Raw genomic sequence first — 26,571 nt, forward strand, 5'->3', positions numbered from 1 at the left:
CACTGCAGGGGGCGCGGGTTCAATCCTGGTCAGGGAACTACGATCCTGAATGCCCATGGTGTGGCCAAAAAAAAAAAAAAAAAAAGAGAGAGAGAGAGTGCTTTCTTTGCAGCCAGCGGGAACTGGTGTGTGCATGCGTGTTTCCACAACTGTGGAGACAGAACACCCAGAGCTTCTTAACTTATCCCATTCTTTCGTCCTTTTCCTCTGAGACCTGTAAGGTTTTCCAGGGAAATCTCACCATTTGCCCACAAGTACACAGATGATGAAACTGAGAAATGTCACAACGGGTTCCGCAAACATGACTTTTCGCCTCTTCTATTCTGAGAAAGTGTTTTGCAGAGGTGGTTAGAAAGGGATAACTATTGTGTTTTCAGTAGCAAGATGGTGAAAGACACGCAGATGGGGGGGGACAGAAATTGTCAAATAAGGACAGAGATATTGTATTCATGTGATCTTTATATTATCATCAACTAGGATTTATTGACTGTCTTCCAGGCAGTCTTTTTCGAGTATTTCTTTTCATTTTTATTCAGAATCACGGAAGAGTCCCCTTTAAAAAGTCCAAATTAGAGAGGTATGTTTGTCTGACACGGAGATGGAGTTGAATAAATATTGTTGAGCGAATGAACAAATTCACATCACCTCTATTACTGTTGCAGTCTTAACGGCCTTTGCCCTTTTAAGCACTGTCACTTTCTTCTATTACTTTCTTTTTTAATCTGCAAAATCCTTCCGGGGTAAGCCAGCAGAGGTCAAAGCTCAGAAGGAGCATGAAAAGGTCGCGCTAAATCCTCGCTTAGAGTGATTGTTAACAAAGGTTGAAAAATGATAACATTTTTCACGTGTATTCAGTTCACCTAAAACGTTTGAAAATTAGTTATTTTGAAGACTAATAGAATAGTTTTTAAGATGAGAAATCAAATGGCGGTGCCAATTTTGTATTTAATAATGAAAAGAAAGTATGTTTTTTTAACTTTAGGAAAAAGTCAAATTGAGTTAGATGACCCCCATTTGGAGCTCATTAACGGGGTTTCATCATACGATTTTTCTATACTTTCAAGTTTTCTACACTGTTAAGTTGAAGGCAGGCTCCAGAACAAGAAAATGTGATTGAAACTTTAATAGTTTTGAATTCTGGGGAAAATTTCCCCCCAAATCACGTTGTTCTTATTTTTCTCACAACCTGAGAGTATACGTTATGTAGACATAATATCTCCACGAGTAAGAAGAGGAAACACTTGCAAAATACTTTATTTCAAATAATAAGAGGGCCTTTTTCCAGCATTCAGATTAAAGGGGGCAGAATTTTGATGTTACTTTCCTAAATTTACTGTGTCATTTGTGGTAAATTGTGCTGCAATCTTCGTATTTTTGCCCCCAAGGTTTTACTGATTGCACAAATTCACCTGTTTTCACATCGAATTTATGGAAAAACTGATATTAATTCTGTTGTCTGGCTCTCCGAACAAAGGCTACTTAAAAATCTCTCTTATTGATTAAGTCCAGATGGGATTCATTTTTTCTGATATACAGAACACTGGAAAATGTATCAACCTTTATTATTCCTCATCGAAATGAGCTTCTTTAGGTTTCTAATTATATTGTTCAATAAAACTAAACAGTCAATGCTATTTGCATATTACATGGTGTCACACAACAAACTCATGGCAGTCAATTAACATAAAAGCTAATTATAGATCTCATCAACTTCGAAGAGTTTCTGAATTCCTGCTTTCCCTGCTGTAGCCTAGAGCAAAGAAGGTTTGAATGTTCACTTCTAAATATTGACTTTTAACTAACATCAGAAGTGATTTCAGTATTTTTATGGATGAAAAGTTAGTGATTAAACTAGATGTAATATTTGCTGTAATGCAATTAAAATTTTTACATTAACTAAACCTCTAGAAAGAAAATCTTTGCAACAATGTGGAACTAACTATCAGTGACTAAGCGGGTTAAGTGCTGGTTTCCTATCTGAGGGACACTCCAAAATTGTCAGACTGTTATGAAAAACACAGTGTACCACAAGGACAGTCTCCACATCAGACTGTACACTGTAACATATTGTGGTAGCTCTCAAGCAAGAAATTTGCTACAAGATGAACAGAGACACAGTAATGAAGGAACATGGGAGGCACCCTGTAAATGACTGTTATTAAAGTGTTGTGATAGTGAGCTGGAGTAGAGCCCTAACTCCAGTTTTCTCAAGAAACCAAAGCCAAAACTTTCAACTACCTTTTTCCGTGTTCAAGTTGGGATCTGAGTATCTCCTCCCACTCCCATGTCATTGCTCACACAGTAAGCACATGGTCACAAGAGGCCTAAAAGAAAAAAAAAAAATAAACACGACATATGCCAAGTATGATTTAGGGTTGTAGCTAGAGTCCAAAATGGCAAAAGTTAGGATTTACTTTGATGAGGGTGTGCTAAGATAGGAATGAAATCGTAGCGGATCGTTTTTGTGTTTATAACGTATACCAAATGAGTCTGTCTGTAAAAGTAATGGCTGATAAGAAAACCATGCCAGTGAATCGGTTTTCTCCTGATACAATGATGGCGGCCTTTTCATTCATATTTTAATGAGGTTAGTATCTCTGAGACCCTCCTTCCAGGGTGGAGGAAATGCTCCCCTAAGATTACAATAGGAGTTGCTTTATTGACAAGTACTATTCAGAATCTTCATAGTATAGGAAGAAAGACTTAGTTTTATTCCACTTGTCTCAATAGTCATTGCACTCTTATAATCAAAACACTTTGAGGGGAGAAAAAGGCTCAATTATTCCCTGAACAGTCTTTAAGTTTAGTGAATGTAGTTCAACTAAGTGGAATCATTTTAAACCCTAATAAGTGTATAAATAGCTGTCATGCATAAGCATCTTTTTCTTTAAAATTTTCTCACAAAATCGGACGCTTTGGCATTTTAGGTCAGTTTTTAAAAAATATTTCTGTAAAACGAACACTACTAGTCTCACGTTGGGTGTTTTCCTTTCTTGCTTTCAGTGAAGATTGTAACGTGGCATTTTCTGAGCTCTCTGCCTGTAACATTTCCTACTCTTTCTACTAAAGAACATTTACTCAAAAGAGCCAGCAATTACATCAAAAAGCCAGTTAGCCTTCAAAGATGTATGAAATCAGCAAGAGTCACGTGTTGATCCCGCGGTATAACATATTTGCGTTAAAATAGGCACAATACCGCTATATTCAAACATGTAAAATTCCACTTTCAAAATAAGGAAAACAATCCCGTTTGGTGGAAAGTTATCTTGTGGCGACTGTTTTTTCAAAAGCGTCAACCCAGGAAATAAATAACACAGCTCTCAAAAGTAAGTTGTGGAAGGTCTCGCATATTGACATCCTGATTTGCTCAAATCTTACACACTCAGGATTTTTGCACGCAGCTCAGAACGTCAGGTCAGTTAAAAAAAAAAAAAACAGTTTCGAGAGTAGTCTCATCTCAACGGGAAATACTGTGGTGTGTAAGGACGGCATCCAGGGTTCCAAAAGCGCCCTGCCAATGCTCAGACCCTCTCCGTTCAGTGATAGCGCGGCCCCTCGGTGTTTACAGTTTGATGGGGGAAGGAGAGGGTTAGGGAGGGGGGAGGGAGAATGGATTCTTGATCACAGTTAGATTTTTTAAATGAAAGAGCCAACTCTTCACTTTGAGGTTAAAAATGCTGCTTTGTGGACATGCAGAAAGGGCTATGAGCCTATTCGTATGGACCAGACAAGGAAATATACGAAAGCACACGCAGGCAGGAAGGAACCGTAACCATTCTGTTAATGATCTGCTTGATAAACTGTAATTTAAGAATTTACCTCTGTTTTCTAGCTTCTAAGTCCCGATAGATAGTTAATCTTTCGTTTCTGAAACAGGTTTTCAATTTGTTAACCTATGTTTTTGGTTTTATTTACAACTTACGATGCTTAAGTGGCACAATTAAAGGTGTAAATAAAAACGTGACTTGTGTTTTGACTGTGCGCTTTGAGCTACTTTCTTTAGGGTCTTTTGAGTGTAGACATTTAAAAAAATTAAAACACTCAATTTTTTAACTTGATATTTTAGCGGATAAAGAATGCTGCGGTACACTCCAGTTTAATAAACGACTTAATTGCAGAGATGACTGCATGGGCCTTGAAAGCAGTTCGTAATCAATCTCAAATCGAGGTTTGCGGGCAGAAGGAAGGATATTTTATCACGGCGCACGTGGTGGTGATAATGGAAAGTTCATTAGTGCCGGTTTTCTTTGGCTCCTTCCTTTTCTACAGAGTTCGTTCCTTGCCGAGCCTGGGGGGTGACGGGAGTGACGCTCGAGTGGTTTTGGCTGGAAGCAGGGTTAAGCGAAGAGGCGCGCCGCACAGCCCGCCCCGAGCCCCGCGGCCAGATGGCAGGGAGGGGCGCGGGGAGCCTTTGTGCGCCCGGAGCGCGCATGTGAATGCCGCGCGGTCGCCGGCACCGGAAGGGTTCACACTGCGTCTGAAAGGGGACAATGGAGGCTGGATATATCAACATCGGCGAAATCGAGTTCATTTGTGATTCAGCCCCTTTCACCATGGTTGTCATGCAAACTTCCTACTTTGATCAGCAGAGGGTGGAGAGGGAGAAAGCCCGCAGAGGCCGGGGCCGCGCCGCGTCCGCGGCGCCCTTGGCGGGTCCCCGCCCCCTTCCGGAAGGAGCCGCGGGGACGCAGCATCCTGCACCTTGACCTGTCTAGACGGCCCCCGAGTTTTTGTCCCGGTTACCAAGGGCGAGGGGTGCTCTTTGACCCCCGCGCGGGGCGGAGGTGGTTGGCCAAAGGGTCCTCTGAATCCTCGCTGGATTCCGGAGGGAGAGGGGCGTGCGGAGACGGGCGCCAGCTGCTCCAAAGACAGGGCAGCCGCGCCTGCGAGAGGGGCGATTCGGTCAGCCTGGCTTTTCCCTGCCCCCGGGCCCGAGCGGCCGCCGAGGGGCCACGGCGCGCAGGGCAGCGGCTGCGGAGCGCGAAGCCCGGCCTTCTCCCAGCTCGGGATGCGCTGGAGGAGAGACCCGAGCGCTCTCTCTGGCTCTGTCTGTCTGTCTCTTGCAAGTAGATAATAACAGCCATTACCTGTGCTTAATGCCTTATTCTGCATGTTCCATGACTTTCCAAAATTATCACCTGTAGAAGTATAGTTTCTAGCTTGAATAGAAGTTTGTTTTTCTGTCCACTTTCGAACATAGGCACTTTTTAAAAACCGGAATTTAGGCTAACCCCTTAAATTATGTAAATAATAGAACTGTGCACATGTTGTATCAGGACAGGAATACTGTTTGGGGGATGGGGTGTGCTGCCACGTGCATTCAGGGGAAGGTCTTTTAAATAATATCAACGTTAAGACGAGTTTCCTCCCTTTTTTGGCTTTTCTCCACAGATTCCCTTAGCCCAGTCGGAGGCATTCCTCACAGACCTCTTGGATAAAGTGTGTGAGCGAATGAATGACTACAAGCTCGAAGAAGACCCCGTGACTAAGGAGAAGACTTTCAAGAGATTTGCTCCAAGGAAAGGAGACAAAATATACAAAGAATTTTTAAAATTCTCTTTTTATTCTGATGCTTACAGACATTTGAAATTCTCGGTAAGCTATCTTCTTCGCAGAGGAATTCCGTACTCCATGAACATGTTTTTGGTACTTTTTTTTTTTTTTTTTTTTTTTGCTGTTTGTTTGGGGTTTTGTTGAGTTTCAAGACATGCCCATTAAACTGTTATCTATTAGCTTTGTTGTCCTGCTGCTTTCTCAGTGTTAACCGCGCACTTAGTGACTTGCCTTTTGAGACACCTAGGGGCTGTGGTATTTCATCTCCGTGGAGACAGTTAAGTGATATTTTCCAGAAAGTGCGTTACAAATCCTAGTGACTTGGAGGCACAGTTTGCACGTTGCTTTGCTCCTGGGGACGGTTGGGAAGAGGACTCAGTCCTCCCCGTGCCCGGGGAAGGTCTCTTACAAGTTCCTACGTCAGGAATCAGGGACTGTGTTTCCGAGGTTAAAATCCAAATTAAAATGAATGTCGTTTTCAAATATTTATAGCCACATGATGGAGGGAGAGTGACACACATCACTTTTTTTTCCCCAAGGCTTCACAGAAGAGGGAGATTTTTTTCCCTGAGTTCATTCGAGTATTTTAGCACAAACAAAAGCTTAGTATGGTAGTTGGCTTTATGCCGCATTTCCTCCCAACATAATGTTTATTTCACGTGAATGCTGGCCTCTGGCTCTCTAGAATGTGCCTGGCAAAATATATAGCAAGAGATTTCACTTTACTTAATGCTATTGAGTCAGACCAAGTGATGGGAAAGCCTGTTTGAGAAATGTCTTTGGTTCACACGTTGGCCAAAATGTCAGACATGCTGAACCCCTGGTATAAGGGCTGCAGCTGACTTTTGAAGATTTCATTTTAGTTTAAAAATCAAGGCAATAATTCAGGGCTAAAAGTACTGTAGAATGGGAATCACAGTGAGGAAGTGTGTTCGTATCTCACAGGTCTTCCATAAATATGTAATAGTGGAATTTAAATATTTTTAAATGCCATTTAAAACATTTTAGCTTCTCACTTAATGAACTCGGAAAATGAGTTACTAGTCTCCAGTGAACACTCTTTACCACCACAGTTCCTAAGCTTGTGCTTCTCCGACGCAGACACACGCTCCAGTCCGAATTTAAGATTTTTGGGTGCGTGGGTACATTTGAGCTCCCTCTTCTCTGAAATGTCAGATTTGGGGTGGGGGGAAGCAAAGAGAAATTACGGATGGATCCCTTAAGTGGTATGAGAGAAACTTTCCTGAGTAACTGAAAAGCCCCGTTATCCCGAGTGCAATTGAAGATGCACTTGTATTTTGGTTGCTGAGAAAGCTTAATTATTTTCACACTTCAGACCCTGTTTTAAAACCACAAAATGGATTATTATGTTAAATCTAAAGGAAACTGCTTTAACCATTTCAAGGAGCCGTGTGCTCTAAAGTTTCAAAACAAACAAACAAACAAAAATCCCGAAGACTTATAGGAGCTCCATCCCTCCTGTTCCTTGCATTCCATTCCAGTTTGAGGAAGAGGAACAAATACAAAGAACCATTTTCCTGCCTCACCCTCGTCTTTCAACAGGACTAATCAGTTAGCCAAGTCTCAGGAAAATGATGCAATTAACATTCTGGGAAGAGGGTTCATCCAATGCAATGTCGTCTTAAACCAAAAGGGCTAATAAAATGGACCACCTTGGTAACATGATTTTATATTTTTAGCTAATAAAACTGTGACAAGTTCTTCCTAACAAGATGTCCTGTGAGTGCATATCTATCCACATATGTTGTTATTCTGTTTCTACAGTGTGAAACTATAATGGAAGAGTACGAAGATGAACTATTCTCACTTATCGCCCAGGAGGCACACTACCTCGCTGACAAGCTGTGCAGTGAAAAACCAGGTACTGTGTCTGATGTAGCATGCGCCCTCTCCCTGGCCCACCCCTCCCTTGAGCTCAGCACTGCAGCATCTTTTTTTTTTTTTTTTTTCAAACCAAGCCTCGCTGTCTCCCTGCCCCTGACGGGGTCTCCACTGAATCAGAAACGACTCCATGTGAGAGAAAAGCACACAGACCTCAGGGCTCTGAGGCCTTTGCTGGTTGCACTTCTTCTCCTCGACATTTTAAATGAATTTAAAGATGCTTGATTTCCAATTGGGAAGGAGCACAGTTACAAGAATCCAAAGCGTTTCTCTTTTTAAACTTTCAGAGCTGTGGGCTCTCCATCCTGGACCAGGGGAGGAGAATCCCTTTAGGACTTGTGTACTTACCTCCACCAACAGAAAGTGGGACCTTTCTTTAGTAAGAAATTTCAAACGTTTTTCTGTTTGTTTATTTGGCGCTAGATTTTTTTTCAAGTTCCTTTCCTAGCCTACCTACTTCTTAAAAATGTTTTTCTGGGAGAGGGTGGAAGATAATACTCGATTCGTATTCTTAAACACACACATGCATACGCACAATAAGAAGCTAGAAAACACTGCCAGAAGTTTATTTTCTATATACAGAGTTGAAACACAGGGCCACCCTGACCCGACCCTCCATTTGGTTGAACACACGTCGTCTGTATCACGTTGATACTTTTAAAATACATTTACAAGAATGTAGTACAAGTCGTACATTCTTTTCAGATATCTTTGAAAAACTGAATGTGATCTATGAAGACACTGGTTGGAAGCTGGGGAAATACTTTGATGCAATTATGGAAGCTTGAGATGTTTAGCATTCGGCAATAAAGTATAATATACCTGCAGCCATAGGGTCAAATTTAGTGCTGAAGTCCTTAAAATAACAGTTACTGTGAGTAGAAGATAAATATTTGTCATCCAAAGTTACTGAACAAGAAAGTAACAAATTTCCATTCACGTGATGACGTTTTCTTACTCTGAGGAGATAATGGGGTTGTTCTCTGTTTAAAATCCAGTTTAGTTGGGAATTTGAAGGAGAGTGTGGTGAAATGATGCAGTCAGGATATAGCCAGGGATCCAAGAACTTTTTCCATTGATCTTGGTATTTACTGTTGTAACTTGTGAAATTCACGTAAATAAGTGCAGAGTCACAATTTCCCAAAGAAATTATTTTGGAAGGTTTTCAAGCTGTTCAGAGGTGAATGTGTGCGTTAAGATGTAAGCAAGAATGTAACGATGTTGAGAACATGTGTTTTCCTATTTTTTCCTCATAAAGGATTCGGGCTTGTCATAATCAGCTATGGTAAATGCAAATCATTTGCTGTATGAGCACCTGCTCAGATATTACAAAAGTCTCAAGAAAGTTTCACCAACTCTTTACGGCAGTAGTTGCCTCAGATAATAAGATTCTGAGGAAAGACTCTGTTCCCAAGTGCAGCAATTTGGCTTAATTTCGATAATATTAACTACCTCTTTTCATTCCTTCTGCATATTTATAATTAGAAATAAAAATTAATATTATCCTAAAGAAAATACAAGCGTAAAGCATAAACTTAGGATAGGTGCAGTATTACTAGTGTAAAATAAAACATGATCAAATAATTCTTAATAGCATCGATTTTTTAAAAACTGATTAAGTGCTTACACTGTAAACGTAAGTATCAGTGCCCTAGAACTACTGAGAACACAAAGTAACCACTCCAAAGAGTAAACCACCACATGGCTGCTACACAGTAAAATGGAGTGAGTTTTTTCAGGTTGTTTCTCTGTGAAACATACTTACGGATGTTCTAAACCACTTACAAATTAAAAACTAGGAATACCGTAATCCTAAAAAGAGAGAAGAGTCCCTGCCCTCCTAAACCCCCCTTATTATTGAAGTAAGTAAACCTCGGGACAAGATAAAGAGTTTTTCAAACTTAAACATTTTAGCCAGGAAAAAACTAAAGTGACAGAGCAATGAGAATAATTCCAATTAATGACTGCAACAACAAAGATATGATACGTTTTAACATATTGGGATGCTTTCGGAAATTTGTGGAAAAGGTGAGACTCTCGTGTTGCATAAAAAGTCCAGAAGCTTTTAAACATAATCTAATACAAGTACAGTAAGTTTCCCGCTATAGCATGACATTCACCCTCTGTTTTGTAAAGGCGATACTTTATTTTGTGCTGTTGTACCACAGTTTTGCTATGATCCCTCTGCACGATTCAAATGATGTTTTAAAAATATGACTCTGTGTGTGTGTGTGTGTGTGTGTGTGTGTGTTCATTGGAGGCTATGAAAACTACATTAACCAGTAACTCTGTACCTAGTATATACTATGAGCAGACTCTGTACTGAGAGCTCGTGAAATGTCCACATTGCTTTTACGGAGATGAATAATCTTTTCAAAGATAAATATTTCTAGGACTAGAGGTTTGAGTGGAAGTTTAGTCCCTTTATATACACCTTATGTGTGTGTGGTGTGTGTGTGTGTGTGTGTGAATTTTGCTTTTTTCTATTTCATGTAGACCTTTTCACTTTATTTTTAACAATTATATGGGAGCAGATGAGGGCTCATTCACAGACATTAACATTTCAGCTGTAGAGGTATAATTGGCCTAGAAAATTGTAAGGTATTTAAAGTGTACATCATGGTGATTTGATATGTGTGTACGTTGTGAAAGGATTCCCCCCATCTAGTTAATTAACACATGTATGATTCTTTAAAATATTAATATTCTAAGGCTCACCCCCTACACAAAATAAATGGGGAATAATGGAGGAAACATATTTTATGTTAAACTTAAAATGACTGTGTTTGGCTTTAAAAATAACAGTGTAGTGAGATTTTCATGAACATGTGTCATCCTTTCAACGAATGAAAAACGTCTCAGTGAAAGGCTATGGGTCTGCAGATGGGTCTGCAGATGCCCCTATAGCTTTATTCACTGGATAGAAGAAAAGTTATCAAATACACCCTGTTTGGGGGGCACGAGACAGTAATAGTGGTAGCAGGTTATTTCTTATGTATCTCTTTTTCTTTCCTAGGCATGAAGTAAAAGTGAGTTCGTTAGATTTTCCTGGTTGAATGTTTTGTGGCACATGACTCAGTCTTTTCCAGATTGTCGTTTAAATGTCTTGAAGTAAAAATGGTATTTTAAAATCTTAATAATATATAAGGTCATGATGCAAATGACAGCTATACTCCACTCAAGGTAGAACATGTCACTCTAGATTATGGATAAGTGGCTACTCTGGTCTGTGGAGGTTTTCATGAGGTAGAGTGAGGGTATAAACACAAATACATAAATACGTTTTGTATACATATCACTTCTGCTTTGATATCAAATCTCAACATTTAAAAACATCGGACCGATGAGAATTTGTGACACGATCATTTTGAATGCCACAGATGGAATAGGTCTCAGATATCCAGAAATATGTAGCCTACATTTAAAGTAAAAGCATTTTGACCTTTTTGTATAGACTTCCAAGCACTAATGGGGGTGTTAAATTCTAATATTCAAAATAATTACCTTCAAGGTTAATAAATCATACAAAATAATACGAAGGCCGGCCTATTTCCTATTTGAAATAAATTACGTAGCTAAAATAAACCATAGCCCAGTCTAAAGAGAGCGGGCATTCATTGCTTCCAGTTGGAAATGTACTATGTATCCAAGCGTCATTGCCTCTCTGCTCCTTGGATTAAATGCCCAGCGCAGGGATTCCCTGTCTCGAATGTTCCTTAAATACTCCCATGACCACGGGCAAGATGATACAACCCCTGGGCTTTGTTTCAGAATACTCCAGGAAAAAATACTGGAGATGGGACAGGAATAGCAGTGGCTGACCGAGCTACGGGGGAGTAGATTACATTCGTCTTCCTACTCTTGCGTGTATTTGAAAATGTCCGTAAGAACGTTTTAAAAAAAAAAGTGCTTCCACAAGAATGTGCTTTTGCAGAAAGTAAATTATGACTTCTGGGCTGGTGTTAAATGTGACAGTGATGCCATCTAACTTTTTTTTTCCATGTCTGTGTGAAACTTCTACTAATCACACTGAACTCTAGGAATGACGCTGCTACTTAGAGGAGAGACAAGTCACAGCCCCAAGGTCAATGTCTGCATTTCTGTCCTCATGTTTCTTCATGAGAAGAAACTTTACGTCTCTTGTTCATACTGCATTGTCTCATGTTTGATATTTTATTGAAAATCTCGTGTTTGGCATCATGACGAGCCCCAATTCTTTCTAGAGGTGAAGCTGAGGAGTGCATGAAACGAATTACCTTTGTAGATTTTGATACAAACAGGCTTGGCAGGAAAGCATTTAACTCAGTAATAGGAAAAAAGTGAAGACATTTCATAAATGAAATAAGGATTTAATAACGTGTACTGTATATTTCACGCACGTATACAAGTATAGTGTTCTGTCTGATAAAAACTAGATTTCATAAACACTTGATTAGTCATGAAATTAAGAAAACATGTTGCCGCAAATTCCAGGTTAATTTTTCTGGGCTGTGTGGCTATCACTGAAAGAAGCAAACTCACTTTATATCAGGAATAAAATTTAAATTTCTAGAAACCTTAAGTTTAAAAACTTTTTAATTTCTAAAATTTAATTCAATGCATAAAAAACAGTGAGTACTTCTACAGGGAACAATAACTCTGTTGGCCTCCCTGACGCGTACATCCTGAATTCAAATGACTTAGAAAGTTGATTTATTATTCATATATTTGTCATCATGTAGTCTCAAAGGATGATACCAGTGGCCATGTTTTGTTTTGCTGCAAACTCTCCTGTCGTGCCTTTGTTTCTTAAAGACTTTCACCTAACATTTAGCGTGTAGATTTTACTACTAACCAACCTATCATTCTTTCTGTGGATGTTTTTGTAGGTGTGGAGATGGAAGGAGAGGTGGGAACTTAGGGAACATTGCCTTTTGACCACGTTAATAACAGAGTGTAGTAATAATCTCACTCTTGGAGATTTCATTGTCTCTGTTAAGTTTACATTCATTGGAATAGAACTTTAATCATTTCAAAGGTCAGGACCCATTTTACACTTGTTTGAAAGAAGACGTTCTCATTGTTGTCTCTGAGAATCTACTAGGTAGGATGCTTATACTTTGTTGTGTGGATTACTATTTGCTAAGAAAAAGCCAAGACCAATGAATCCACTGCACTGAGGAGTGGAGAGTGGAATAGAGCAAAGTCCCCAGAACAAAAGCTATTTGCCATATGTTACCTGATGGCCTAGAAATCCTGCACGTTACGTAAGCCACTCAACTGACTCGTCAGGAGAAAACAATTCTTACATTTAGAAAAATCTGCCAAAATGAAGGGAAAGAGGTTTCCATTCTTCTCCTTTTCCCACCTCGACTCTTATTAAAAGTTAGATTTTTAAAGTTAATTTCATTTATTTGGGAGAACCGAGAAGGTTGGTGATTTTTTGATACGTCTGTAGCTGGCTAAGCAGTATAGATCCTACATGTTATAACCCGATGAGGCTGCACTGCATGCAACTGATAAAAAATGGAAAGAGGGTTTAAGAATAATGAGCATCACTTTTCTGTAGGGCAGTAAAATTGTGACTTAAAACATAGTCCCTAGAACTTTAGGAAACGTAGCTATTTAAGTTTAATTTCGTATTTCAAAGAATGAGTCATAAACATTTTCCTAACTTAGGCTTCCTTGGTAAGTGCACTAAACTGTTTCTTCACGGGAACATGTAGAGACACTGGCACGAAGTTCCCTCGAAAACCATAACATTGGTGATTGTGGAAGTGTTGGCTGCGGTCCGTCCATACCCTCAATGGTAAATCTGACACATTCTCACATCTAGACAGTACTAATGCTAATCGTAGAATTTAAGAGATTTGGGGCTTTTGTTTCCCACCTAAAGGACCGCGGGGAGGTGTGCCTTCCCTCCACTCATGGCTGTTCCGCATGGCTATCGCGGCTTCTGCTTTGACTGGAGAGAACCAAACATCTTGCCTCTGATGGGGAATATCTTAAGGTTTTGCTAAATAGGGCTTTTCAGGTTTTTCTTACTTCCCAGTAAAAATAATCTTGTCTCCTGCAAGATTTTCAATATCTCATGACTTAGATCATTTTTTTCTTTCCAGATTGAACTTGTTAAACGCATGTGAACGTTTGTAGTTACTGATTAACACTACATCTGAGTGAGCCACTGCGTTTCTTATGGCTGCGATGACTCTTAAGTTTCCCTCTGGGTGTGGTGAGGCTGCGCTGCTTTTGCTAATGAACAATAACGAGAGAGTAGCTAACTGCTGGCTTTGCCAGGCCTCCAAACACATTCCTGCCTTTTAATGACTTTTATTGACCAAAAACAAAGCAAAAGCAAAAAGCCAGAAAAAAAAAAAAAAGGAAGAAAAAGAAACAAAACAACACCTAGGGTGTGACAGAAAAGTTTCTTAGAGTCCATGAAAAGCACCTAATTCTGGGTTAGAAGAGAATCTCGGGAGAATAGGTGGGGAGAGGTTTATAATGCTTATTAAAATAATATGTGGAGAGAAGACATGTTTCAGGTGGATGATTTCAAATCGTACTTTTATGAGATGGTTTTTTGGGGTCTCCATGGAAGACTTCTGTGAGCCTCTCCTCATAAAGAAAAGACCAAATTGGCTGAGATGAACAGCTTATATTTTGTTGTGTGGATTACGATTTGCTAAGAAGAAGCCAAGACCAATGAATCCATTTCACTGAGGAGTGGAGAGTGGAACAGAGCAAAGTCCCAAATGGGAGAGATCAATACTTGATTTACTAAAGCAAGCCCTAAAAAAAAGTCATTAACTGGTTCCATTTTTTTATACCTATTTCTCTGCTTGGCTGGTATTTATTCATATATGTAATAGCATTATCTAAATAAATATTTGAAACTATATATCAATCTTAAAATTCACATGGTAATGGAATATGAGAAAAAGCGAGTCTTTGATGTGATCGTGTAGCCTGTTTGAAAATCTCATACAAATCTGTGAGCTTATCTTAAACCTTGAAACCCATTCAATGGCATATTTCATAGTTTTACGCCAAAATGCAATTAACAACGATATTATACTGTTACAATAAAAAGGATACCTATTAGATATGTGTTTTTATTATGATTTTTAACCTATAATTTAATTTCCCTTTATAAGTTTCTTAAATTCCTCAGGTTATTTGCTTTTAGAGCCAGGAACTAAATAAATAAAAGGTCAAATGAAATTGAAAGTCATTGCCCTTAAATTACCTAGGAAAAGAGGCAGGAAATGGCATGGTTCTCTCTGGGACTCGTAGTTGCTGCCCCTTGCCCTAAACATGTATTTGCTGAGGAAGCAGGATCCACTCTTTTTGTCTGTTTTCAGGACCTGCCCTGCTCAAAGGAGGTGGTGATTAAATTTAATATAATATTGGCTCATTTGTCTGTAGCGCCATCACCTGAAACCTCAAGCTTTGCTTCCTAAGGACAGTTTGTGGAAGTGGAGTCTAAAACATCAGATACAGGTCTGTGCCCGTCCCGATTCTCGGGGGACTCCGGAGATGGATGGGTAGATAGAAACATAGGTACGTAGCTGCAGCCTACAAACCTACATACATGGATGTGAATAAAGTCAGGACACAGACAGGTCCGCTAAAGCTTTGACTGCTCCGGGGTGGTCCCAGAAAAAAAGTGTCTAGAAATTTCTTTAATTCCTTAAGGGAAAAAATTATTCCTATATTCCCATCTTGATTTTCAAGATTTTTGAGAAAGAAAAAATATACCCTCCATCATAACACACATAGAAACACAACAGCAAAATATTTATGAAACATATTCGTTAAGAAGTTACTGGAAAACAAAAAATGCTCTGAGGTTACATGGGAAATGTATTAGAATGTTATTCTAATATGGCTTATGATTGTGGAACTCAGATTTCAAGGAACTGTGGGTCAAAATTGTATCCCCCCCACCGAACATAATAGCGCAAAGTAGCCCAATACAGAATAGCCCAATACAATGATGTGATATGTAGAATAGAGTCGTGTTCCATTGAACCACAGTGTCGGACAAAGTTCCTGAACTGCCGGCTTGGTTGATCTATGATGCAAGTCAGAGGCATACATGCCTTGCTTTAGAGCAGACAAAGATTCTAGTAACTTCTTTCTCCTTTCGGGATTGTTAATAAACCAACATCTAAGGAACGTAAGTTACATAATGGAACGTTGGAAGCCCAGTGTCAGCTAATTAAGTGTGGCCACGACTCGGAAAGATCCTGTAAGTGATAAGTTAAAATATTAATACCAATTTCCAACTTCTTGAATAGAGAGGTTGGCACCTGAAGAGTTAGAATGTATCCTGACATTTTGTATGAAAGGTTTGCCTCAAAGCTGCTCTCTGAACAAGTGGGGATTTCTCTGCTGCATGTTCTCTGATATCAGCCCATGAAAGGTGACGATAATCCTGGGGGTGACACCATTGTCCACAGAGAGAGAGAAGATTTCAGTCAGGTGATCTTCATTGTCTGATAGAAATGATCTTTATGGCTTTGTTGTTCTTCATCAAAGGGCCCTGATTAAGCATCTTCATGCCCTGTGGTTCGTAGAAGAAAGCAGAGAACCAAAAAATAGACTCTTTGGTCCCCATGAAAAATGGACCCTATTTAAAGCAACACGGTATTAAAACAGAGCAAAATCTAATACAAATGCAGCTTCAATAAGTGTTATTAAATTATGAGACCTTTAGGTGAAAACATACCCTCGAACTGCCTTTATATGCAATCAGAGCCGTGATTAAATATTAAAGCCCTAAGATTAAAGGGTCACTTGAGTGGGTTTTTTTGAGCAATACCCCCAAATGGTGAACAGCAGATGTTGCAAATTAGCCCCATTTTGTACACTTTGTGGGCATGAAAACCTGGACCCGTTCTGAGAGTGGAAACCCCAGGGGTCTGGGCCAGCGGTAGACAGGCTGACCTGTGTGCCTGTCGGTGCGCTGATTGTTCCGTGTCAGCCGTTCTTCCGTCCTCCTCCTGGGGCTGTGCAGGTCCTTCCACAGACAGAGAAGCATCTGGAGCGGCGTTCGTGTTAAAACAAAGCCCAGGACGAGCTGTTGACTGTCCTTTCGGATTAAGGGTGTGATACGCTCAGCCTTGAGAAAGGAATACTTCTTTCTTGTTTAGAAATCCTTTTCCATCTTCTTAGTGTCTGAGGCTCAGATCCAGCAGAGCCTCAGTTTCTGTCCTTCCTGGGACTCATTCCCAGCAGCGGTAGCTCCCTTTCCTGCACTAACCCGGCACTGAGGACCTGCAGCCACCCCAGGACTCAGGGCCCAAGCAGGGGGACCAGAGACCCTACTGCTCTCTGGTGAGGCTGTCACGTGACGCGCGCAGAGCCCCGGAGCACAGGCACCGAGGGGGCACCCTGGGCAGTTGAGGGGAGCGGGGCCCGTGGCGGGGCAGCCCCTTGGCCGTCTGTGGGGTCCTGCCTCCTTGCTCTGAGCAGCCCCACGCCCTTGAACCCGACGGTGCTTGTCCTGGGTCCCATGGGAGCCGAACTCTCCGCTGGCCAGCCCGTTGGGCTCACACAAAGCCTTGTGAACGCAGGGAGGCTGGAGCCTGACGGTCTCCCATTTGTCTTCATTGATCTGAACCCCGGGAGGCAGCCCGGCTGACGGCCCTTCTCTTAGTCTGGCAGCAGAAATGGAGCTTCAGAGTCAGATCTGAGTTAGCAACGTGCCCAAACCCACCCGCTCCCCGAAGCCCCTCGTCCACCCGCAGACTTGGGGCAGGCGGGCACCACTGCCGGACGCCTGGCACCTGCCCTGTGTTGGGCTCATTTCGTAGCAACTGTCCCCATCACGACTCCCCCCGGTCAAGCCTCCCAGAGCTGAGATGCCCCTGCTCTCTGCACACCTGGCTGTGCCCAGCGGGCCCCTGCACGTGACAAGGCCCCGTGGTAGGTGCTGAGAGGGACACAAGGAAAGGTGGCCATGCCCATGAGCAGGGCACCCTCCAGGCCCCGTGGAACGGGACCCCGACATGGGAACGGGGAGGTGAGGAGGGCGGCCTCGGCAGTCTTTGGCGTGAGAGCTGGTGCCTCCTTGGGTGGACCAGGGCCGGTCTCCTGTCTTCCTCCTGCGAGGGTCACCTCTTCCCGGGCGACCAGCCCCTTTGAGATCAGCAGTGGATGCAGAGACGGAAAGGGCCCTGCTGGAGACAGTGAGGAAATGCGGACACTAAGCCCAGCCAACAACAGCGTCTGGATTTGGAGAATGTATTCTCCTGTCAGTGGCCTTTGGTAGGAGTGAGAGAAGGAATCTGATAAGGTGAGGAGACCGTGAAGCCTGCCCAGTGCCAGGCGCCGAGGACAGAGATGTCTTCGCCCCGAAGCCCTCAGGGACACCTCAGTGGAAGAGCCTCCCCGCAGGTGGACGTAGCCGAGGGACAGGGAACGGCCTGATCTCAGTCTGTTCTTGGTTTTGCAGCGGGACTGGCAGGAATGCTGAGGGGGCCCCATCAGGCCCCCAGGGCCTCCACATGCACCCAGGGGCCACGCCAGGGCTGGACCTCCTGGGGGACCCACCATCTGGGCTTCCGTGGAACTGCAATCATCTGGGGGCTTGGGACATGGGCATTACTTGAGAGTCAAGCGACGCACAAGCTCAGATTGGAAAATTATTTCATCTAGTTTTGGTAAATTTCAGTACAGTAGAAAGCACTTCATTTTTAAAGTATTTTTCTTTTTTTAAAAAAGAATATTTATTTATTTGGCTGCATCGGGTCTATAGTTGCAGCGCTCGGGATCTTTCGTTGTGGCGCGGCGGCTTAGCGGCTCCGCGACACGTGGGATCTTAGTTTCCCGACCAGGGATCGAACCTACATCCCCTGCATTGGGAGGCGGACTTTTAACCACCGGACCGCCGGGGAAGTCCCCAAAGCATGCCTTTTTATTGGGTACTTTAGTTTCTTACAGAGCTGAGGGTGTATGAGAGGAGTTGGATGCTCTGTGATCCCTTTAGAGCTTTTATGTTTGTGTCTGATGGTGCACCTGTGCCCAGCCTGTGTCCCGGCAGCCTGGCAGGGGGAAGGGAGCCGAGGGGCCCTGCCCAGCGGACCTTCTTTTATCTACGGGTCGCCGCGCGGACCTGCTTTACCTGCCGGCACGACCTCTGCGGTCGCGAGCCCCCTGAGGGGACATCGATGGTCTTTCTCCCCATCCCCCTCGGGAGGCCACACCCCGGACCACCTAAGTGCCTGCTGCCCCCTGCTCTCTCTTCCTGGGGCCCACCGGGGCCGCGCCGTGGGGACCCTCGGCCCCCTGAATGTTCCGGAGGCGCCATTCAGAGCAGATGGGGCCGGGACAGGTGGGTGACCGTGGCCGCCTCGGTCCGCCCCGACTAAGAGAACTGCACCAGACAAAACAAAATGAAAACCACAAAACCCCCTACGTTCTTTCTTACAAGTAAAAAGGAATACACGCGTTTAGAAAACAGATTTTTTTTTAAAAAGAAAAGAACTTTTCTCAACTTCATCACCAGCTGATCGTGTACCTCATGTACGTATGTCTGTGCACATACGTGTGTGGGCACAGGGACGTGAATTCGACGTCCTTCCTCCTGCCCTGTGACTGGCCTTTTCACTCAACGTGTTGTGAGCTCCTTTCCGTGTCGTTCCATCTTCTTCTACACCATGAACTCTGGGGGCTGCCAGGCGTCTACCTCCTGTATCACACACGTCACATGTGTTTAATCTCCTATGTTAGGTCATTTAGATTATCCTCGGTGTTTTTATTATTGTGCGCAAGGCAGAGGAGAATTCTGGGGGCTGAGTCTTTAGCAAATTCAAGGGAATTCCCTGTGGCTGAATCTCCGGAAGCGGGAGTGCTGGCACAAGGTCATGTGAATTGCCCTGGGTCCCCACACGGCCCTCGTGAGGCCAGTTCCTCCTGGTCCAGGGAGGCCTTAGGTCCCTATTCCCCACGACGCCCTCGGAGTCCTAGGACACCGCCCGTCCTCCTGGGGAGGTTTGGCATCCAGGAGAGCTCTGCCCTGTTGGGCAAATTCCTTCATCTTCAGTCCAAGGACAACAGAACCTGGACCAACCCACACCCGCCTGGAGCGGTTCCCGGGCTGTGGGCCGGGGGGCTGGTCACCCAGAGTCGGGCCGGGCCACGCCACACCCCTCCCCATCTGCCCTGTGAGTGTTCCATTGCTCTGATAACTGCAGCGCTGGTGGTGAACACGGCACAGCCCTTTACAGTTTACAGACCTCTTCCATGGGCACCATGTGGCATCACCCTCACAATGACCTAGTTTAGAAATACAGTTATTATCTCCACTTGGAGATGAGGAAACCAGGAGCTGGGACTTCCCGGCGGTCCAGTGGTTAGGACTCTGCGCTTCCAACGCAGGGGGCCTGGGTTCGATCCCCGGTTGGAGAACTAAGCTCCCACGTGTCGCGCGGCGCTGCCAAAAAATTAAAGGAAAACGAAACCAGGATCTGGAAAGAAAGGGTGACCACGGTCAGAGGCCCAGGTGTCCTGACTGCAGCGCCAGCGCCTCCCTGGGGTGCCCAGTGTCTGACACGGGAATGGGGGTCCGGAACCCCTAGGCAGCCCCGCACAGTCGTGGACACGAGTCTGCTTCACCACGAGCAGGACTTCGGGGGTAGCACCCCGGGTTTGTCCAGGGCCACATGTCTCCTTAAGATCACGACAGGGAAGTGCACGGCAGCGTGGCAGAAGGACACAGCCCACCGTGCGCTGCGTGGGCGGCAGGGGCTGAACACCAGAACATGGACGCCATGCCATCGACTTTGGGTCACCGACACAGATGGGCGCTGGTGGCTGATGTGGTGCCTACGTGTGCCAGCACAGTCAGACCCGGGAGGAGTGGCCCGGACGCCATCCTGCAGGAACTGGCTGCTCTGAACACGGACAGGTCAGGAAGTCACCCCAGAGCCCTTTAGCCCCCCAGAGCCATTGCACTGAGTTCATCGTTGCAATAGCAACACTGTTCTCTGAACTTGCCTTTCCCCCTTTTTGCCCTAAAGAGCCGCTGGTCCTTCAGCAAACGTTCAACCCCCTCAACACCCCTCTAAGCAGAGCTTCTTGACTTTTTTTTTAACGCCATGGCAGCCCCGGGAACCCTCCTTAGACAAAGATGTTTAAATGCGTAAAATGAAATACACAGGACCTCAAGGAAACCAATTAGATTTAAATAGTTATAAAATATATTTTAATTGTGATGTGTGCTTCTTTACTGATACGTTAACTAACAAGGTCCAGCAGCAGGTCTAATCACTAATTCTGAAGCAGCAGACACAGAGCAGAAACGATATTATTATCTGTAACGATTGTAACATGATACAAAAATATCGTGGTTTAAATTGGCAACAATGTCACAGGCAATACAATCCTGCTGTAGCATCATCATGTCTATTTCATAATGAAAAGCGCTGGTAAATTTCAGGTGGAGAGAGATGAGAGCAAGGATGAATTTTTCCCACCCAAATTCACAGAACCCAGGTGAAGAACTCCTGCCCTAAAGCAAATAGAAATAAGCAGTCTTGTTTAGAGGACAAATGAGGCACAGAGAGGCTAACGGTTTGGTCCGAGGCCACACAGCAAGTTAGAGCCCCACTCTGGTACTCCCGTCAGAGGTGCTGACCAGTTGGTCTGGCTCAACTTCTCCCCTCCTTAGCCTCCAGTCTTAAAATGAATACTAATCCATGATTTCATCCTGAAATGCTTCCAAAAAGATCAATTGACATTTGCTACTATTAGTAAAGCTACAAAACGTTCTCAAAAGCACTTTAGGAAATGGAAAAAGCTTTATGGATAATACAAAACACAATTCCAAACCCCATAAACAGACTTGCTCTACCAGGAGGAATTAGAAGATTCATTTCAACTGAGAAAACCCCCCAAAATCCAACTACCAGTGCTCTTTTTGGGGGGGGCGCTGTAAAATTAGTAACAAGGCTGCTTGAAGAAATCCTTCAGACCAAGGTTCAGATTTAAAAGAAATATTTACAAATAAGTCAACTGTAAGCTCCACTTCCTATGTTTTGGTGGCAAAGGGAGATGTGACCATTGGGTCTTCGGAACCTGCGTTGCCAGAATTCCTTACAAAATTAAGGACTCTGAGGGAAGTATACCCCCCAAATAGACTAATTTCATACTTTTCCAGTAATGTATACCCAAAAGAATGGGACAGTGCGTGATTACTTCTTCATCTAACTAATAATCTAAATGAAAAGCTGGGCAGTTGGACTCTTTCTCCCTTTTCATAAATTAAAAGTAGATCTTCCCCTGAATTTTCTCTTCCTGTCGCTTTTTCCTACATCCCAGGGCAGCAGGGTTACTGACTGATGGACAGTCATCCCTCCTTTACCCAAGATGCTCTGAGCGTCCCAGTGAGCTCTCACGGAGGAAGCTGACCCTCACTCCCTCTGCCACTTCCTTGGGGCTGTCTTCCTGTCCCACATCCCCCTGGCATTTGCATCTCTGCTGCATCACCTTTCACCATACTGCCCCCACCCCAAATCTACCACTTCTTCCGCATCTCCTGCTCTGGGTCTACCAGCCTTCATGGAGGAAGATGGCTCCTAGCCTGGCTCCAGCTGCCCCAATCCTCCCAGCATCTGCCCCCCATCCTCTCTGCATCTGCTCCCCCATCCTCTCTGCATCTTCCCCCATCCTCCCTGCTCTCTGCCCACCTCAACCTTCTCTCACAGCCCGAGTTCTGCCCCTTCTCGCTTCCTGTCCCATGTGTTTTCTCTCCAGTGTTGACCCTTCCCACTCTCAACATTATTCCTCCTCCTTCCGGGTTTCTTGATCCCAGTTTTCAAGTGTGACTGCGCCTTTGAAGAGCAGGCTGAAAATGTTGTGAAATGACCTCCACAGCAAGTCTAGTGCCTCCATCACCTCCCTTCGTTACCGTGCCTTTTCTTGTGATGCGGACTTTTAGATTTGCTCCCTAGCAGCTTTCCCGTAGGCAGTACGGTTGTTAACTGTGGTCATCAAGCGGCACATCACGTCCTTTTGCAACAAATACTGAATCACTACACTGTACACCTGAGATGAGTATAACATTACATGCCGATTACATCTCAATAAAAATAACTATGCAATAAACAAGAGGCAGGTGAGCGGTGCTGGGGAAAGAGCTTGCAACGGAGGGACCCCGGGAGACCTTGGCCTCAGTGGTCAGAGCTTCCGCCCTCCCTGGGCGCGAAGGGCTTGGCTGGATGGTTGCTCAGACCCTCTGATGACTGCGGTTCTGTGAAATTCCGGATGCGACCGGCCGTGGTGATGCACGTAAGCATTTGCTCTCGTGGCTGTTTGTGGGCCTCAGCCTGCCCTGTCCTGTCTGTTTCAGTCATGTTTCTGTCCCCGCATCCCCACGTTGGGCTGCCTGCCCTCCCTCCAGTGCCCACACCCACGTCCTGGGAGCCCCCAGGGCCTTCCCGGCCTGGTCCTCGCTCTCTGGCTCAGATGCTAATCGGCGGCCTGCTCTCCCCTCTCCACTCCGCCTCTCATCCTATCAGCTCCCTTTGCTCTTCCAGCCTTTGTTGGATTGTCTCCTCTTTTTCCTTTTGTCTGTTGGTTCCCTAAACTGTTTGCACATTAAAAAAAAAAATTTCTGTCTTCCACGTCATCCCATTCTCTCCCGCTGTATCGCAGCCCACAGCCATGTTTCCTGCGGGCTGCCGTGGATGCCTGAGGCCAGCCATGGCAACCGTCGGAAGGGACGGGCAGTGATGCCCCGGATCAGCCCTTCCCAAGCCTCAGCTTCACCTCCTTCTTGGAGGAGGGGCTAGAAGCAGCAGCCCAGGGCTCCGGGGATAAAGGAAGAAGGTTCTAGAAGCCCAGCCCCACGTCCAGGTGTTCAGGCAGCTCCCCTCAGGTGCTGCTTGGCTGTGGGGCCTGCCGGGTGGGGGGAAGTTTTGGTGGAGAAACAGCTCTTTGCTCTATAGTGTTGCTAAAAATTAGTGGCAACTGTCCCAGTGCCAGGAAGAGCTTCAGGCTTGGCCCAGGGGCCCCTCTGTCCTTCACATGAACACTCTCTGACAGGTTCCCATCTTGGGAAAGCTCAGCCCCTGGAGTCTGAGTCTTCCTGACTTCCCACCAGGGCTGCCCCCATGTTCTGTAGGCTCACGGTCCCCACCGAGCCCTGCGGGCAGGGGCAGGACGCATCCCAGTTCTGGGTCCTGATTAGAAATTTAAAAGAGTGGCTCTGGTGAGAGCAGCTGCCCCATCACTCCCTGGGATGCGCACCCTTTTCTCCCTGGGCTGAGCGCTTCCCACCTGGAAAGACCGAGTGCACAGAGCAGGCAGCCGAGCGTGCAGGCCGGGCGGCCACTGGGGCGTGGCCCCTTCACCCTTTCCCTTCTGGTGGCTTCGGAACCATGACGTCCTGGTCAGTGGTGCTCAGGAAAATCCCCGGAGCGGGGGGTGGGGGGGCAGGGGCCGGGACCCTGGGAAGGGGGGTCCCCCAGCTACTGCTTCCTGTTCTGAAGGATCCCTCCTTCCCGGTTTCCTGGTGGCCGACCCAGGCTTGTGACAGAAGAGCCGGCTGAGAAGAGCCAGCAACGCTCAGCAGCAGGGCGCAGTCCTTTGCTGGCGGCGATGCCGCCCGGGCGCCTTGGTCATCCCAGCCTGTGCTGGGTGGGAGGGGCCTCTCTCCCCGCCCCTGCGCCTTGGTCATCCCAGCCTGTGCCGGGTGGGAGGGGCCTCTCTCCCCGCTGCTGAGGAGGACAGTCTGGGCCCAGGAGGGACAGCAAAGGCCTGAGCCGGGGGAGCGCACCTGCCCTGCCCAGCACCGGCACCGCTCTGCCCAGCTGCTCCACTGCCTCTCAGCCTTGTTCCTCGGGGTTCTACCTCCGATGCCCTAGTGCCCCATGCAGGCCTTGTACTTCTCTCCTGGCCTCTGGGAGGCCACGTCCCTCCAATCCGTCCTTCGCCTGCTGCCTGGCACAGGGCTCGGGTTGGCTACGTCGTGTGGACAAGGAAGGGCTTGAGCTGCGGGCTGAGCCAGGTTGGCGATCCCACCCTCTGGGCACAGACCCCTGGGGGATGCACATACCGCAAGGGACCTACAAACCCATCCTTCACCAATTAGCGCTACAGACAAAATACATAACACAGAGCAGGTGTGTGTATCACAGCTGAGACCAGCAGCTGTCCACCAGAACTCCTTCTCCCTTTCATAGCACCATCTCCTACCCCGGAGTGTGGCTGCCCCGTCAGGCCATTGCCCGGGCTCTCTGCATCGAGGAGTGGCCTTGAGACGAACCCCTGTGAGGGTGTGTGAGCCTGCTCCTTCCTCGAGGTCCATCCACCTCCAGCTGCGCCAAGCCTACACTGGCAGGCAACTCGGAGCCTGGACCAGGCAGGTCGAGGGGAAGCCCCAGCGGGAGCACAGCTGTGCTGCCCAGCATGGTAGCCAAGAGTCCTGGGGGCAGTTAACTTAAATTAGTTAAAATTTAATAAAATTAAAATTCAGGTCCTCAGTTGCACTGGTCACGTTTCAAATGTCCAACAGCCATTTGGGTGAGTGGCTACCATATTGGGTGACACGAACAGCTCTGCTGGACAGCGCTGGGAAGGATCCTGGGTTTCCAAATGATCTCTGGGGACAGAGCTGCCCCGTGACCTAGCCCTTGTCCCTGCAGAAGTGTCACCAGAGAAGAACTAACTTCTGTGTTCCTTGCAGAATAATATACTGTATTTGGGGACCTCTTCGTTGTAACACTCTAGCTCTATATAGATATACTTGTGGCTGTGTGGTGTGTGTATATATATATATATATATATATATACACATAAGACGTACGTATTTGTCAGCGGTCCAGATGTACACATATATAAATTATACCTCAAATACATGAAGGCGCTGATGTGATTGATAAAATGTCATTTATGGGGAGGGGGAAGGGTAAGCTGGGATGACGTGAGAGAGTGACATGGACATATATACACTATCAAACGTAAGGTAGATAGCTAGTGGGAAGCAACCGCATGGCACAGGGAGATCAGCTCGGTGCTTTGTGACCACCTAGAGGGGTGGGATAGGGAGGGTGGGAGGGAGACGCAAGAGGGAGGAGATATGGGGATATATGTATATGTATAGCTGATTCACTTTGTTATACAGCAGAAACTAACACACCATTGTAAAGCAATTATACTCCAATGAAGATGTTAAAAAAAAAAAGCCCAATGGAACTGAAAGTTGTTTTTTGTCTGTTTTTTCAGAAAGTACTAAAATTATAACTACCATCGGGTTATCTAAAGTCTTTGGATATTAAAAAGAGGTCCTTTCACCTGAAAAGGCTGGGAATCGCTGAGCCAGCCCAGAAGGACGAGTAGGGCTGGGGCGGAGGAAGTGGGCTGTGCGTTCCCGCTAGAGGGCGTGCGGGGCTGTGTGGGCGCAGCTGGGCTCCGGCCACCGGTCCTCAGCCTCAGGCCCAGACTGGCTCTCAGGGCGGATGGTTCCAGGCAGACGAAGCAAACAGGGGCATCCAGCTGTCTGGCATGGGCATGCAGTCAGCCATCCAGAAACGGAGTGAAGAGAGCCCCAGCGAGGGGGAAACCGAGGCACAGACAGACAACCCCAGTCTCCCACGGCTGGGCAGTGGCAGAGCCGAGATTCGAGCTCACAGCCCGCCCCTGGCCTCCCCAGAGTGCTGGCCCCTGGTAGCAGAAGCGCCCAGTTACGCCGGGTCCCCGCCCCTCCTCTGTTCAGGCTGTCAGGTTACAGGCAGTCGCACTCTCCGTTCTCTCTGATGTGTGTGCAGAGGTCACCCAGCACCCTTTGCTGAGTGGCGATAGTTCCCGGTCCTCCCCGTGCCTCGGTGATGGGGACGCACAGAGCAGCACATCCCCTCCCGCAGGCTTGGCACCCCAGGAGCAAGGGTCTTTGGGTCACAGGACCCGGTGCGTGACCGATAGCCTCAGAAGACCCCGCTCCTTGATCCCCTGTTTGGGGCTCCCCGCAACTTTACCGGAGCAGTGAGCGGCCTTGGGAAGGCGTCTTGCGGGTGTGGGAGGTGAGTCCCTGGTAGGCCTGGGGGCCGACGAATCAAGTCAGAGTTCTGGAGGGTCTCTCAAATTCTCAGAGGATTTGTGACCTTAGAAGACAGACAACCCAGTAGGGGCTTG

General features: G+C 45.7%; 1 protein-coding gene across 6 annotated transcripts; it reads left to right on the forward strand.

Moving 5' to 3' along the window:
• Positions 1–4,394: 4,394 nt before the first annotated feature.
• CNPY1 (canopy FGF signaling regulator 1) lies at positions 4,395–14,533 on the forward strand. 6 transcript variants are annotated; one of them, XM_060305047.1, is made up of 5 exons: positions 4,395–4,556; positions 5,392–5,595; positions 7,339–7,435; positions 11,458–11,539; positions 13,554–14,533. In XM_060305047.1, exons 1-4 carry the CDS (start codon positions 4,491–4,493, stop codon positions 11,493–11,495), a joined length of 405 nt encoding a protein of 134 aa, XP_060161030.1. In that variant the 5' UTR covers positions 4,395–4,490; the 3' UTR covers positions 11,496–11,539; positions 13,554–14,533. The 6 variants fall into 6 exon arrangements, with proteins under 6 accessions (XP_060161030.1, XP_060161029.1, XP_060161034.1 ...); XM_060305046.1 differs by having other exon boundaries at positions 11,458–14,533; XM_060305051.1 differs by lacking the exon at positions 4,395–4,556 and adding an exon at positions 4,614–4,902 and having other exon boundaries at positions 11,458–14,533.
• The last annotated feature ends 12,038 nt before the right edge of the window (positions 14,534–26,571 follow it).

The sequence above is a fragment of the Globicephala melas genome, chromosome 9, assembly GCF_963455315.2.
Source record: "Globicephala melas chromosome 9, mGloMel1.2, whole genome shotgun sequence".
NCBI classification, from domain to species: domain Eukaryota; kingdom Metazoa; phylum Chordata; class Mammalia; order Artiodactyla; family Delphinidae; genus Globicephala; species Globicephala melas.

Coding starts and splice junctions, on each gene's coding strand:
- CNPY1 (XM_060305046.1), top strand. CDS start 4,491: ATGGAGGCTGGATATATCAACATCGGCGAAATCGAGTTCATTTGTGAT. Junction 5,596..7,338: donor ACAGACATTTGAAATTCTCG/GTAAGCTATCTT, acceptor CTGTTTCTACAG/TGTGAAACTATAATGGAAGA. Junction 7,436..11,457: donor GCTGTGCAGTGAAAAACCAG/GTACTGTGTCTG, acceptor TTTTTTTTCCAT/GTCTGTGTGAAACTTCTACT.